General features: G+C 35.3%; 1 protein-coding gene and 1 long non-coding RNA gene across 2 annotated transcripts in view; one reads left to right on the top strand and one right to left on the bottom strand.

Moving 5' to 3' along the window:
- The window catches only part of CCDC102B (coiled-coil domain containing 102B), a 234522-nt gene that overhangs the window by 89243 nt on the left and 128447 nt on the right, over nt 1-16832 (top strand). The window contains 1 exon segment of the mRNA XM_082415917.1: nt 16115-16324. Coding sequence (XP_082272043.1) covers nt 16115-16324 — 210 coding nt within the window.
- The window catches only part of LOC309639127, a 42002-nt gene continuing 29532 nt past the window's right edge, over nt 4363-16832 (bottom strand). Inside the window, exon 2 of the long non-coding RNA XR_014251489.1 lies at nt 4363-8113. This is a non-coding gene — a long non-coding RNA (uncharacterized lncRNA). The remainder of the gene's footprint in view (nt 8114-16832) is intronic.

Genomic DNA, 16832 nt, shown 5'->3' with positions numbered 1-16832 from the left:
ATTGTCCCTCTTGCATGTGAATCAAAGTTTCTATTACACTATCTATAAATTATATTTATGGAATAGATGATTTTATTTCTTTCCATTTTTGGGTTTTGGAGGGAGGCTGTGTTGAAAAAGAGAGATTTAGTCTGTGGTCGTGTTCTAAACTGTGATCCCCAAAGGATACTATTTTTTGACCACAGGTGGGCATCTATTATAGCATTGATTACAGAAGATAACTTTAAGAAACTCATTTATTTGGATATTGAAAAACAGACATCTAAGTAATATAGGTTAAAGAGAGAAATTTAATGAAATTTCAGACTGAAGGACAAAAACGCTGAAATCTTGAGGGATGCTGCAAAACGCAGGGATACTTATAACGTCAATGACTGTATTAGGAAACAGTTATGTCTGCGGTGGGATAGTGCTTCTCAGATCTCAATTACAGGGAATGTAATTAACCCAGGACCCCAGCTGCTGTACTCTGAAATCCAGGCAATGACACTGCACTTGCCATAGACTACTCCCAGCCAAAGACAGGCTTCCTTGTTTTGGGAGATGCAACCCTTCTCACTAGCGACTTTGACTCATAAAGCTCCTCTGTGGTCTCACCTACCTTTCCCTGGAAGGCACTGATGTCTGAGATGATTGGACCCAACCTTCCTTCTTTCCCTGTCTCTCTGTTACTCAGAGTCAATCCTGACCACAATCTGACTGTTCTCTGCCTTTCCTGACTCCCCTGCCCTTCATTATCTCTTATAGGCATTCCCCGTAATAAATTCATTGCATTTAAAATGCCAATTGTAAGAGTTGCTTCTTGAAGTACCCAGAATAACCCAATAACAAAGACAAAAAATTAGCAAGCTAAATTCTAGCAGAAAAAAAAGAAACAATGGATGTAGAAAGAGGGGAAGTCAATATTAGGAATTAATAAAATACAAATATATATATATATATAAAATAGAGTTAGCAAAGCTAGAAGTTGGTTCTTTGAAAAAAAATGAAATTCAGGCAGAATTAATTAAGAGCTATAATTAGAAAACACTAGTAATAAACAAGGGACACAGCTTTAGATAGAGCAGAGGATGCTAATAAAAATAAAATCTTACATGAGATGAATTATTGGCCAGAAAATATAACTTACCCAGTATGACTCTTGTAAAAATAGAACGTCTGAATTGATTTATAACATTAAATAAAGTAAATTAAAAATTAATGAATTAAAACTCTTTTTGTAATAAAACTCCAGCATCATAATGTTTTTTGGTTAAGTTCTACCATTCAAAGTAGATCATTCCAGTTTTATAGAACATCTTCTAGAAAAGAGAAAAAAGAGGAAAAACTTCCCAATTCTTCCCACTGTGTTAGTTTAATCCTTATACTGTGTCTAAGCAAGGGTCATATCAGCAGGGAAGGTTATAATCAATTTCACACATAAGTATAATGGCAAAAATACTAACCAAATACGAGTAGTCTTAATCTTATGGTGAATAAAAAATTTGATTTGTCACAGGAATGCAAGGTACACTATAACATTAGATCACTTATTATATAAGTCAGCACATTGAACAGAGTACAAGAAAAAATCAATTATGTAGTTATCTACAAGTTCACTTTCAGTTGCTACAACTCAATTCATGATTATAGGGAAAAACATTTTAGCGCACTAAGAATCAAAGTGAATTTTTAAACCTGATAGAGTAACAAAATTTTAGAGCAAATATTTTATTTAATGATGAACTATTAGAAGCATGGTATCACTTTTTATTGAACATTCTATATCAGATGCTAGGCAGTTCAACAAAAGAAGAAATTACAAGAACTGGAAAGATACAAAACTGTAATGATCACAGATGGTGCAATTATCTATTTAGAAAACACCAAATAATCTAAAAAATATAATTCATAAGAGTTTAGAGATACCACTGGATATAAGACCAATTAATATGTATATACCAGCAAAAATTATATCTATAAATATATATGTATTATAAATAGAGTAGCATTTGTGTAATGATTGGTAGACCAAAGAAACAGCAGAGTAAGAGCCCAGACACAGAGCCACCCACATATGGACAGTTGATCTATCAACAGAGTTGTCATTGGAAGCCAGTGGTAAATAGAGTAGCCAGTAAAAAGCACTGACTTTAGATTAAAGATGAATGGAAGGAATTAACTTGCATTATAATATTCATCTTTTTAATGAACAATCTCAGTTTAATGCTTTAAAAGACTGTGTGATTCTGGCTTAATCAATAAGACAAACTAATTTTTTATTCTTTCACTATGTTTTTGAAAGAATTCATCAATATATCTCTTTTGTCAGATTTCCCTCCAAACATACTAAAAAAGCAACATTAAAACATAAAATTGTTACACTAAGTCATTTTTGATGTAAAGTGGTGATTTAGGGGGTTCTCATTAATACTTCTGGCACTATTTCATTTTTATCATCATCCTCTAGATTTAATTCACTCTACCATCTCCTTTTCTACTATTTCCCCCCTGTAAATCATGTACTGTGTACTTTTTTCTTCTTTACAGCTCACTGATAATAATGAAAGTTAACTTTCTATTTTATCTGAACCATCAGAGTATAATTGGTCAATATAACTTCTAATTAAAATGGTTGTTAATCCTTTAGAAAAAATAGATACATGGATTAACATGAAACATAATCTCAGTCGAGTGGAAAACCTTGCTTTAGGTGGTATCAGCAGTTTCATGTTATTTAGACACTGAGAGCTATCAGAATCTCTGAGAAGACCATCCCTGGGGCCAAGATAGTTTGTCTACTTTTAAAATTACTTTTAGGAGAGATTCTGGAAATAAAGAGGGTCTACCCTTTATGGTTTGCTTAATTTCCTGATGCAGATCTTATTAAGCATTTTACATTTACATAGTTTTTCCTAGTAGTAGAGCACACTTGAGGTTGTAGTTAGTGAGTGGCAAAATTAATTCCTATTATATATATCATATATAAACCTCTGGTTCCTATTATCTCTGCAACAAGATCCACATTTTAAAACCTCTGTTGTGCTTCACTTCTCAAATTCTGTAAGTACTGCTTTTGTAAAGTTTCACGCCTTACTAAGTTTATAAGAAATCCACTGTAGCGTATAAAAGTTTGGCAGGAGAGTTGCAGGAAAGCATATTTTACGTTCTTGTTTTATGTTAAAGCTTTTCTCTGACCGTTTTGGACACATTCATAAAACAGTTAAAATCATTTGGGATAATAGCAATGTGTTCATTCATATTTTTTATCTTAATAGTTGCTAGGCTATATATAGACGATTATTAACTTCTGCATGGAAATGAGGAAAATATTTGCTTACGAAATTTTGTAACACCACTAAGAATTTTTGAGACTACCTGGCTGTTGCAAAATCAAGGGTCCAAAATAACCATTTAGAGGTTTACTTGTGAAATTTATAAGTGTTCTCTACCAGGGCATCAGTAAAGCCTTTATGAATACATTTCTCTTGTCATTCTCTTGCTATAACATACACTGACTCATTTAGACATAGATGCATTGTCCTTTTAAAATTTGCATTGCTTTTGATTCATGTTCAATCTGAGATACAAGTTTTGGCCTCCTTTTTTATTAAAAAAAGTTAATTTGGACTTTATTAAAATTTACAACTTTTACTATGTGAAATATACTGCTAAGATAACTAAAACATAAGCCAAAAACTAGGAGGAAATATTTGCAAAACATATATCTGAGAAAAGATGAGTATCCAAAATATAAATAGTTTCTCTTTAAATTTTTTAAAATAAATTTGTTTATTTTATTTTATTTTTGGCTGCATTGGGTCTTCGTTGCTGTGCGTGGGCTTTCTCTAGTTGTGGCGAGCAGGGGCTATTCTTTGTTGCGGTGCGCGGGCTTCTCATTGCAGTGGCTTCTCTTGTTGCAGAGCATGGGCTCTAGGAGCATGGGCTTCAGTAGTTGAGGCACACAGGCTCAGTAGTTGTGGCTCATGGGCTCTAGAGCTCAAGCTCAGTAGTTGTGGCCCATGGGCTTAGTTGCTCCACGGTATGTGGGATCTTCCCAGACCAGGGTTCAAACCTGTGTCCCCTGCATTGGCAGGCGAATTCTTAACCACTGCGCCACCAGGGAAGCCCTCTCTTTAAATTTTTTTTTAAACTTTATTTTTTAAAGAAGTTTTAGGTTTACCACAAAACTGAGGAGAAGATACAGAGATTTCCCATATGCCCTCCACCATAGATGCTCCCATTTTCAACATCCCCTACAGAGTGGTACAATTGTTACAAATGATGAACCTACATTGACACAACATTAATACCCAAAGTCCATAGTTTACATTAAGGTTCACTATTGGTGTTGTACATTATACGGATTTGAACAAATGTATAATGATATGTATCTATCACTATAGTATCATACAGAGTATTTTCACTGCCCTAAAAATCCTCTGTGCTCCACCTATATATCCTTCCCTACTCTCACCTTTCCCCTTTCCTCCCTGCAACTTCTGGCAACCTCTAATATTTTTAATGTCTCTCTAACTTTGCCTTTTCCAGGATGTTATATAGTTAGAATCATACAGAATATAGCCTTTTCAGATGGCTTATTTCACTTAGTAATATGCATTTAAGCTTCTTCCATATCTTTTCATGGCTTGATAGTTAATTTCCTTTTAGTGCTGAACAATATTCCATTGTGTGGACATACCACATTGTATCCATTCATCTACTGGAGGACATCTTGGTTGCTTCAAGTTTGGGCAATTATGAACAAAGCTGCCATAAACATCCGTGTGCAGGTTTTTATGTGGACATAAGTTTTCAACTCCTTTGGGTAAATAGCCAGGAGCACGATTACTACGTAGCATAGTAAGAATATGCTTAGTTTTGTAAGAAACCACCAAACTGTTTCAACATAGCTGTGCTATTTTGCCTTCCCACTAGCAATGACTGAGAGTTCCTGCTGCTCCACATCTTCACCAGCATTTGGTGTTGTCAATGTTCTGTATTTCAGCCATTCTAACAGCTGTGTAGTTGTATCTCATTGTTTTATTTATTTATTTATTTTTAGTTTTTGCAGGAAATATTTAGTTTTTTAATTTTTAAAAATTTTTAATTTTTAATAGATTTTTATTGGAGTATAATTGCTTCACAATACTATGTTAGTTTCTGTTGTACAACAAAGCGAATCAGCCATATGCATACGCAGGTCCCCATATCCCCTCCCTCTTGAGTGTCCCTCAATCCTCCCTATCCCAGCCCTCTATGTCACTGCAAAGCACCGAGCCGATCTTCCTGTGCTATGTTGCTCCTTCCCACCAGCTAACTATTTTACATTTGGTAGTGGATATATGTCGATGCTACTCTCACTTCGCCCCAGCTTCGCCCTCCCACCCATGTCCACAAGTCCATTCTCTATGTCTACCTCTTTATTCCTGCCCTGCAACTAGGTTCATCAGTACCTTTTTTTTTTTTTAGATTCCATATATACGCGTTAGCATACGGTATTTGTTTTTCTCTTTCTGACTTACTTCACTCTGTATGACAGACTCTAGGTCCATCCACCTCACTACAAATAACTCAATTTTGTTTCTCTTTATGGCTGAGTAATATTCCATTGTATATAGGTGCCGCATCTTCCTTATCCATTCATCGGTTGATGGACATTTAGGTTGGTTCCATGTCCTGGCTATTGTAAATAGTGCTGCAATGAACATTGTGGTATGTGTCTCTTTTTAAATTATGCTTTTCTCAGGGTATATGCCCTGTAGTGGGAATGCTGGGTCATATGGTAGTTCTATTTTTATTTTTTTAAGGAACCTCCATACTGTTTTCTGTAGTAGTTGTATCAATTCACATTACCACCAACAGTGCAGGAGGGTTCCCTTTTCACCGCACCCTTTCCAGCATTTATTGTTTCTAGATTTTTTGATAATGGTCATTCTGACTGGTGTGAGGTGATACCTCATTGTAGTTTTGATTTCCATTTCTCTAATAATTAGTGATGTTGAGCATCTTTTCACATACCTCTTGGCCACCTGTATTTCTTCCATGGTGAAATGTCTATTTAGCCCTTCTGCCCATTTTTTAGCTTCATTGTTTGTTTTTTTGATATTGAGCTCCATGAGCTGTTTGTATATTTTGGAGATTAATCCTTTGTCTGTTGTTTCATTTGCAAATATTTTCTACCATTCTGAGTGTTGTCTTTTTGACTTGTTTCTGGTTTCCTTTGCTGTGCAAAAGCTTTTAAGTTTAATTAAGTCCCATTAAGTTTATTTTTGGTTTTATTTCTGTTACTCTAGGAGGTGGGTCAAAAAAGATCTTGCTGCGGTTTATGTCAAAGAGTGTTTTTCCTATGTTTTCCTCTAAGAGCTTTATAGTGTCTGGTCTTACATTTAAGTCTTTAATCCATTTGGAGTTTATTTTTGTGTATGGTGTTAAGGAGTGTTCTAATTTCATTCTTTTACATGTAGCTGTCCAGTTTTCCCAGCACCACTATTGAAGAGACTGTCTTTTCTCCACTGTCTATCCTTGCCTCCTTTGTCATAAATTAGGGTCCCATATGTGCGTGGGTTTACCTCTGGGCATTCTATTCTGTACCATTGATCTATATTTCTGTTTTTGTGCCAGTACCATACTGTTTTGATTACTGTAGCTTTGTAGTATAGTGTGAAGTCAGGGAGCCTAATTCCTCCAGCTCCGTTTTTCTTTCTCAAGATTACTTTGGCTATTCGGGGTCTTTTTTGTTTCCATATGAATTGTAAAATTTTTTGTTCTACTTCAGTGAAGAATGCCATTGGTAGTTTGATAGGGAATGCATTAAATCTCTAGATTGCTTTGGGTAGTCTAGTCATTTTCACAATATTGATGCTTCCAATACAAGAACATGGTATATTTCTCCATTTGTTTATGTCATCTTTGATTTCTTTCATCAGTGTTGTATAGTTTTCTAAGTACAAGTCTTTCACCTCCTTAGGCAGGTTTATTCCTAGGTATTTTATTCTTTTTGTTGCAATGGTAAATGGGAGTGTTTCCTTAATTTCTCTTTCTGATTTTTCATTGTTGGTGTATAGGAATGCCAGAGATTTCTGTGCATTAATTTTGTATCCTGCAACCTTCCTAAATTCATTGATTAGTTCTAGTAGTTTTCTGGTAACATCTTTAGGATTTTCTATGTATAGTATCATGTCATCAGCAAAGAGTGACAGTATTAATTCTTCTTTTCCAATTTGTATTCCTTTTATTTCTTTTTCTTCTCTGATTGCTCTGACTAGGACTTCCAAAACTATGTTGAATAGTAGTGGTGAGAGTGGACTTCCTTGTCTTGTTCCTGATCTTAGAGGAAATGCTTTCAGTTTTTCACAATTGAGTATGATGCTTGCTGTGGGTTTGTCATATATGGCCTTTATTATGTTGAAGTAATTTCCCTCTATGCCCACTTTCTGGAGAGTTTTTATCATAAATGGGTGTTGAATTTTGTCAAAACCTTTTTCTGTGTCTATTGAGATGATCATATGGTTTTTATTCCTTAATTTGTTAATGTGGTGTATCCCACTGATTGATTTGCATGTTGAAGAATCCTTGCATCCCTAGGATAAATCCCACTTGATCATGGTGTATTATCCTTTTAATGTGCTGTTGGATTCTGTTTGCTAGTATTTTGTTCAGGATTTTTGCATCTATGTTCATCAGTGATACTGGTCTATAATTTTCTATTCTTGTGATATCTTTTTCTGATTTTGGTATCAGGGTGATTGTGGCTTCATAGAATGAATTTGGGAGTGTTTCTCCCTCTGCAATTTTTTGGAAGAGTTTGAAAAGGATAGGTGTTAGCTCTTGTCTAAATGTTTGATAGAATTCACCTGTGAAGCCATCTGGTCCTGGACTTCGGTTTGTTGGAAGATTTTAAATTATGGTTTCAATTTCATTACTTCTGATAGGTCTGTTTATATTTTCTAATTCTTCCTGGTTCAGTCTCGGAAAATTGTACCTTTCCAAAAATTTGTCCATTTCTTCGTGGTTGTCCATTTTATTGGCATATAGTTGTTTGTAGTAGTCTCTTATAATCCTTTGTATTTCTGCAGTGTCAGTTGTGATTTCTCCTTTTTCATTTCTAATTCTATTGATTTGAGTTTTCTCCCTTTTTTTCTTGATGAGTCTGGCTAAGGGTTTATCAATTTTGTTTAACTTCTCAAAGAACCAGCTTTTAGTTTTATTGATCTTTGTTATTGTTTTCTTCATTTCTATTTCATTTATTCCTGCTCTGATCTTTATGATTTCTTTCCTTCTACTGACTTCGGGTTTTCTTTGTTCTTCTTTCTCTAGTTGTTTTAAGTGTAGGTTTAGATGGTTTATTTGAGATTTTTCTTGTTTCTTGAGGTGAGATTGAATTGCTATAAAGTTCCCTCTTAGAACTGCTTTTGCTGTGTCCCATAGGTTTTGGGTCATCATGTTTTCGTTGTCATTTGTTTTTATGTATTTTTTAATTTCTTCTTTGACTTCTTCAGTGATCGCTTGGTTATTTAGTAGTGTACTGTTTAACCTCCATATATTTGTGTTTTTTAGTTTTTTTTCTGTAACTGGTTTCCAATCTCATAGCATTGTGGTCAGAAAAGATACTTGATATGATTTCAATTTTCTTAAATTTTCCGTGGCTTGGTTTGTGACCCAAGATGTGATCTATACTGGAGAATGTTCTGTGTGCACTTGAGAAGAAAGGGTATTCTGCCACTTTTGGGTGGAATGTTCTATAAATATCAATTAGATCTGTCTGGTCTATTGCATCATTTAAAGCTTGTGTTTCCTTATTTATTTTCTGTTTGGATGATCTGTCCATTGGTGTAAGTGGGGTGTTAAAGTTTCCTACTATTAATGTGTTACTGTCGATTTCTCCTTTCATGGTTGTTAGAATTTGCCTTATGTATTGAGGTGCCCCTATGTTGGGTGCATTAACATTTATAATTGTTATGTCTTTTTCTTGGATTGATCCTTTGATCATTATGTAATGTCCCTCCTTATCTCTTGTAACTGTCTTTATTTTATTGTAACAGTCTTTATTTTAAAATATATTTTATCTGATATGAGTATTGCTACTCATATCTCATACTCTTTTTATTTCCATTTACTTGGAATATCTTTTTCCATCCCTTCACTTTCAGTCTGTATGTGTCCCTAGGTCTGAAGTGGGTCTCTTGTAGACAGCATATATATGGGTCTTGTTTTTGTATCCATTCAGTCAATCTGTGTCTTTTGGTTGGGGCATTTAATCAATTTACATTCAAGGTTATTATCGGTATGTATGTTCCTATTACCATTTTCTTAATTGTTCTGGGTTTGTTTTTGTGGGTCTTTTTCTTCTCTTGTGTTTCCCGCTTAGATAAGGTTCTTTGGCATTTGTTTTAAAGCTGGTTTGGTGGTGCTGAATTCTCTTAGCTTTTGCTTGTCTGAAAAGCTTTTGACTTCTCCATCGAATCTGAATGAGATCCTTGCTGAGTAGAGTAATCTTGGTTGTAGGTTTTTCTCTTTCATCACTTTAAGTATATCCTGCCACTCCTTTCTGGCACCTAGAGTTTCTGCTGAAAAATCAGCTGATAACCTTATGGGGATTCATTTGTATGTTATTTTTTGTTTTTCCCTTTCTGCTTTTAATATTCTTTCTTTAACTTTAATTTTTCTTAGTTTGATTAATATGTGTCTTGGTGTGTTTTTCCTAGGGTTTATCCTGTATGGGACTCTCTGTGCTTCCTGGACTTGGGTAACTATTTCCTTTCCCATGTTAGGGAAGTTTTCAAGTATAATCTCTTCAAATATTTTCTCAGACCATTTCTTTTGCTCTTCTTCTTCTGGGACCCCTATAATTCAAATGTTAGTGCATTTAGTGTTGTCCCAGAGGTCTCTGAGATTGTCTTCAGTTCTTTTCATTCTTTTTTCTTTATTCTGCTCCTCGGCAGTTATTTCCACCACTTTGTCTTCCAGCACACTTATTCGTTCTTCTGCCTCAGTTATTCTGTTATTGATTCCTTCTTGTGTATTTTTCATTTCAGTTATTATGCTGCTCCTCTTTGTTTGTTCTTTAGTTCTTCTAGATCTTTGTTAAACATTTCTTGTATTTTCTCATTTGGTGCCTCCATTCTATTTCTGAGATTCTGGATCATCTTTACTCTCATTATTCTGCATTCTTTTTCAGTTAGATTGCCTATTTCCTCTTCATTTATTTGGTCTTGTAGGTTTTACCTTGCTTCTTCATCTGTGACATTTTTTTTGCCATCTCATTTTTTATGAGTGGGATTGTGTTCCTGTCTTACTGGTTGTTTGGCTTGAGACTTCCAACACTGAAGTTTGTTAGCTATTGGGTAGAGCTGGGTCTTGGTGCTGAGATGAGGAACTCCATGAGCCCCCACTCCAGTGAATACTCCCTGGGGTCTGAGGTTCTCTGCTACTCCAGTGGTTTGGACTCAGAACTCCCACCACAGGAGCTTTGGCCCAACTCTGGGCTCGTGAACCACGATCCCACAAGCCACAAGTGCAGCAAAATAAAAAAGAACAATAATAAAGTAAAAAATAAAATTTGACTGGGAAACTAACAGATATGTTAGAAAGAATATAAAAATAAAAATATAGATGAATCAACAACTTGAAGGTACATCAGTACCACAATAGTAAAAAAGAGGAGGAGGGAAAAGAAAAAGAAAAAAAAGGGGGAAAAGGCCTTGGCTGTGGAGGGCGGGGCCTAAGCAAGTAGAAGGTTTGGGCAGTGGGCAGAGCCAATGCTTAGGACCCCCAGGGCTGGAAAAGGCCCTGGGGTCTGTGGGGGTGGGGCTTAGGCTCAAGGTACAGAAGGGGCCCAGGCGTGCCTCCCACCCCTGCTCTCAGAGGGCAGCGGACCTCACCTGGGAGCCCAGCAGGCTTCCTGGGCTCGAATGGGTGGGGCAAACGCCCTCCTCTCCTCTCCTGCTCCTCAGGTCTGGGAGGGCCCCTCCCACCTGCCTCTCCTGATCTCCCTGGCCTCCCTCCTATGCCCCCAGGACCAATGAGGCTGGGGGGTACAGGGGGGCCTTGGAGGGCAGAGACTCGCCTGGGAGCTCAGCAGGCTCCCATGCCCAAGTGGGTGGGGCAATTGCCCTCCCTTCCTCTCCCGTTCCTCCCACAGGGCCCCTCCCACCTGCCTCTCCTAATCTCTCTGGCCTCAGGGACGCCAATCCTGTCTGGCCTCCACTTCTCCTCCCCCCTCAGTCCCCCTGTGTCCTACCGGTTCACTTTGGGGTCCCTCCCGCCTCCTTGGGCATCAGAGTCCCCCACCAGCAGCCGGCAGGCACCCTAGTTGTGGGGAGACGCTAACTCTGCACCTTCCCACACTGCCATTTGACTCCACCCCCTCATTGTTTTAATTTGCATTTTCCTGATGACATATGATGTGGAACATCTTTTCATATACTTATTTGATATCTGTATATCTTCTTTGGTAAGATGTCTGTTATCCATAAGTCTTGGGCCCATTTTTAGTTGGGTTGTTTGTTTTCTTATTGTTGAATTTACATAGTTATTGGTGTATTTTGGATAACAGTTCTTTATTAGATATATTTTGCAAATATTTTTTCTTTGTCTGTGGCTTGTTTTCTCTTTCTCTTGACATTGTCTTTCTAGAGCAGTTTTTAATTTTAATGAAGTCTAGCTTATCAATTATTTTGTTCATGGATCATGCCTTTGGTGATGTATCTAAAAGAGTCATCACCAAACCGAAGGTCATCTAGATTTTCTCCTAAGCTATCTATCTTCTATGAGTTTTATAGTTTTGTACTTTACATTCAGGTCTGTGATCCATTTTGGGTTAATTTCTGTTCAGGTTTAGTGTCTGTATCTAGAGTAATTGTTTCTGCATGTGGATCCCTCTCCCTGTATTTAAGTTTGGCATACATTTAGTTTCAAATTAGTTCTGGGGCTCCTTACTTTTAGAAATTCTCCAAGGATTTTAAATGAAATTAAAGCAACTAAAATACACATGACATTACCTGTTACTAAAATTAGTCATTGCTCTGTTGACTTTTGGTAAAAGAGGGAGTGAACTATCACTGAGCTATAGTTAACTGTGGACAGGAGGGAAGTAGACTGATTTAGGAAGACGTGTCCCCACTTCTTATTTGTGATTCCACGACACGGTTAGAGGAAGAGTGTTAAAAGATCCAGGGGAGGGGGAGGGGTGGCATCAGCAATATGCACACTGCATTTAGGTTTCAGTTTCCACACTTTTGAATGTGAGTCTACAGAATCACTTCTCCTGAGTTAATTTGCAATGAAGCAAGGATCAAAATCCCCAAAATATATCAAAACAAAAGAAAAACATCAACAAAATCTTTGCTGCAGTGTAGTACAATGGATTCAGAGTGTGTTGGTTGCTATGGCAAGGGGATATGCATACATCAGTGGCTATCTGTTAGCGTGGTGTAGGTGGAGTGGTGAACTCACGACTGGAATCACAGAGACACCTTAGGTGAACCATGGCTTGGACTCTTTGCCCACCTTGAGAAGTACTTCTAGTCTTAGAACTCCAGTTTCCTCCTGTGTAGCACATACAAACTTACAGGATTATTGTAAGGATAAGAAATAACCTATATAGCTCTTTACCAGGAATATATTAGGTCTTCAGTAAAAGGGTAATAATCTCCTACTGCTAGGAAATAACAAGCTTCCTGCTTTTTACCTCTTACTTCCAAAATCACAGTGCTTGTAATGAGGTTTTATAGCTGACTTGTCTGAAATGAAAATTCTGAATATTTGCAATCAATTACTGGAACATGCACATTGTTTTTAGGTGGCACTTCACTGGCCTGCAGAACGCCATATTGTGCATTCTGTTGGGGTTTTTCTCCGTTGAAAAGGTCCATTTATAAGATGTCATTTTGATAAAACATGATGAAAAATAATACAGTATTTCACCTGTCATTATTTGAATTGGCTGTTGGTATGTTTTGTTCTTTAGAAAACATATTTATGACAGGAAATATTTGTGTTGAGTTTGAAAGTTTAATAACTATTTTCCCTAAATAATTCCTGCCTCATAACGCTAAGCTGTAGGAAATATTGTTCATATTTTATAAATGAAAAATAGAGGCTCTCAGGATAAAAAGAATTGGGACTCAATTCTAGGTAATTTTACTGAAAATCCTCTCTTTACCTCGCTGTATTCACCTATCACAAAATGCAACGCAGCCATGACAGCATTAATAAGAGTTAAGAGTAAATGTACTGAGAAATTCTACTGGCATTAAGTAATAGTGAGTAAATAACTGGCTCTTCTAGGATGGTATCTTAATTTCACTTTGTGCCCAATTATTGTAATTGAAATACAGAGGAGCTTTTTCCTGGAGACTACCAGTATGTACTTTCTCCTTCCTTCAATAGGTCCTTATGAAGCACTGACATAGCACGTGTCAGGTGCCAGGCTGATGAGCAAAATGACAAAGTTCTGGTTTCATAAAACTTACGTTCTAGTTATCGAGTTCACTGCAGTCTATTATTGATGTCCTTTCAGCAGTATCAAGCAATGACAATTCCTGAAGATCGAGCTTATACATGAATATGTTTAGAAATGACTGAATCGTTATACTGCACACCTTAAATGTGTACAGTGCTGTATGTCAATCATATCTCAGTAAAACTGGAAGGAAGGAAGGAAGCAAATACATAAACACATACATATATACATATATACCTATATAAATAAAATAAATGACCCAATATTTCATCCTTGGGAATAATCACAATATTACATTTTTTCACAAGAAACTCAAACGATTCTTAAATTCACCCTTGCTTTTAAGCATCAGTGACTACTTGTTTTCATACTTATTCTCCTGAACTCCTAATACTTCATGATTGGACTCTTGGATCTTATAATGTTCAAACCTATTTCCTACTTCCCTTTATTGAGATACTCTTAGCTTGATTCTGCCTCTCTGCCTTCTTAAACTTCAGGTTTCAGCTTAAATATTGTTTCTTCAAATAACCTCCTCTGATTACCTAATTTACTGCAGGTCTTTCCCATAACATCCAGGGGTTTTTCTCCTTTACAAGATGCTGCCCAATTTATACTTATATATATACTTGTATTTTGACAATAGTATATCCAGTGCCTGAAAGATACTCAATAAATATTTGTTAAACAGCTGAATAGTTGGATATTTATATATTTTTCTCAATGTTTAATATTCATAAAATTGGAGGTCATTAAATCAACAAATATTTTAGTGTTTACTCTGGTTAGAATGTACTTCTACATTAAAAGTTTTTAGAAAATATTTTTCAATAAGTCCTGTATTACCTGAAATTCATTTAAGAGTAGTACCCACTATTAGTTAAAATTCATAGCATATTAGAGTTAGAATTAAAATGTTCTAGAATGTTTCTCTTGATCATTGGAAGCAAATCAATGGAATTCCATTTCAGTTTGATCAGTTATTAGAATTTCTTACAAAAAACCCTGAAAGTTTAAAATAGTACCTGATCTTTCTTTCATCATTTTAACTTGCATTTAATTGAATGGCTTTTAAGGTGGTAGATTTTCGTATGATTCTTAGAAAAGAATAATCTTACGAGAAAGAATTTTGAAAAATGAAATCAAAAATAAGACTGCTAATAATATTTATGATCCAATTTTCACAAAACCTTTACTTTTTTTGATATGTGTTATATACCTAAATTTATCAGATAATTGGTATGTCACTAAAAATCTTCAAATAGTAAATAATCACACATCATTATATAAGCTTTGTTGTTATTACTGTTAATATAATTCCTTTCTTCAATTATTTTTTTTTTAATTTAGAGTTTACTCATTCAAACCATCTATTACTTATTTAAAATCCTATTTGTACCTCTTATCTGTTATTAGGTATAAAACTGACTTCAGCAATTTCTTTTAAATGCCTACAATTTTACAAAGACTTGACATAGCATCATATTTGTCCTTGACCAAGAGTACATTTATTCTCCTAAAATTAATATTTCATCACTAAGTTGGTGACTTTTATTACAACTTTATTATTTTCATTCTGATAAGTGATGTGATGTTAGTCAAAAAGTTTAAGCATTAATCTTAATAATTAAAGACATGTCATGTTCTAAATTGCATTTTGAAATACTGTTTTCACCTCATATCCCAAACAGGCATCCCAAATGTCAAATCACGTCATCTAAAATTTGATCCCTTAGTTTATTATATTTAATTGATAAACAAGGTCTAGTGCCAAGAATGTAATTTTAATTTCTTGTTTTTTAGAAGCTAGAGCCTCACTTAGATTTGGGAACAGAACATTTTCGACAATAATGGCACAATTATATGTGTATGAAAAAGCAGTTTTTAGACTTTTTTAATCAGAATTAATTTCCAAAGCTAGTATTGAAGTCTAACAGTTTCTTAATGTTGACGTCTCTTTTAGAGTTTAAAATGTCATGAGAACTACTTTAAAATAGTATAATACTATTCAATACTTTGCCATCAAGCCATTTAAAACTAAGTGTAAAAATAAGTAATTTTCAATCTTTATCCATAACAAATAGTTTTAAAATACCTCATATTTTAATCATGTTGCCAACCTCTATTCCCTGAAAATCAAATTGGCCATTCACTCGGGTGAGTTTGACTATATTGTATAGTACTTTAATCATGGCATTTATGATATTTTATTACATTCACTTGTCTTTCTTTGCAGTGCCTACAAGTTGAAAGCTATAGTAAATAACTGAATGAATGAGTAAATGAATACATGAACTATATCCATCCAACCAGAATTGCCCAAGAAATGATTTTGTGCCTTCTAAACTGATAAATGTTCATCAACTGAGTGGAGATTATTGACAAAATATTATCAGTTTTTCACTTAATGTGTTTATTTGACAATATGGTCTATTTGGTTATAGAAATAGTGCCATAACCAAGAAGGCAGGTGTATTTATCTAGGGCATGATCTGGTCTTAGGATTTTTGTGTTGTCCTCAACTTTTCAGACAAATAGAGTTTTCTTTTTAAAAATTGTGTAAATGTACATATCCATGAACCTTTCTTAGTGGAGGCCTGTTTGCTGGGTGCCTGGCCTTTTGGCAATTACAAATGCTACATGTTGCTTCTCTGTGTTTTCTGTGTTTAGCTAGAGAGATTGCAGGCTGAAAATACATCCGAGTGGGACAAGAGGGAGATACTCGAAACAGAAAAACTAGGACTGGAGAGAGAAAATAGAAGGCTAAAGTTCCAGGTGAAAGACATGGAAGAGCTCCTGGATAGGAAAAATAGATTAATTGCAAACTCTCAAGGTCCTGATTTCAAGAAATCACAAATTGAACTACAGGAAAAAAACAAGGTATGGGTACTCTTTGGAAGCAAATGTTCTCACTTTCTGTATATTCCTGCCCTGATGTCTAGTGGATGCTGCTTTAACTTTCACATACCTCAAATCTGAATATTTTCTTTTGTACTATCTCATATCTGATAGTTTGATCTTTTCCCATTGTAATATAAAATATATATAAAATGTTGTTCATGATAGGAAAAGCGAGTGTGACAAATTTTGTATGAAGATGTTAGAATATGACAAATCTGAGAGTTTCAAGCTTTTCCAAAAGGAAGAAAAACATGAAGTAAAGGATGAACCTTTGTGTGTTTGGTTTCCTGTTATAGCTTTGTCTCAGTTTTCCATGCAACTGATCTTATTTTCAATGAGTATATTTCTCCATTAGTTTGGGCAACTATGTAATAAGCATTTGTCAGTAGCTATGGTAAGTATCTGTGTAAATATTTAAATGTAGCTGGTTCACTCCTATTTGGTTTCTTTTTAGTTAGTCTCAGAAAAAGTATTTTTGAGTCAATTA

The sequence above is a fragment of the Balaenoptera physalus genome, assembly GCF_965194825.1.
Source record: "Balaenoptera physalus genome assembly, chromosome: 12".
Taxonomy (NCBI): Eukaryota; Metazoa; Chordata; class Mammalia; order Artiodactyla; family Balaenopteridae; genus Balaenoptera; species Balaenoptera physalus.
Note: the sequence above shows the minus strand (reverse complement) of the source record. Positions and strands in the feature narration are given on the sequence as shown.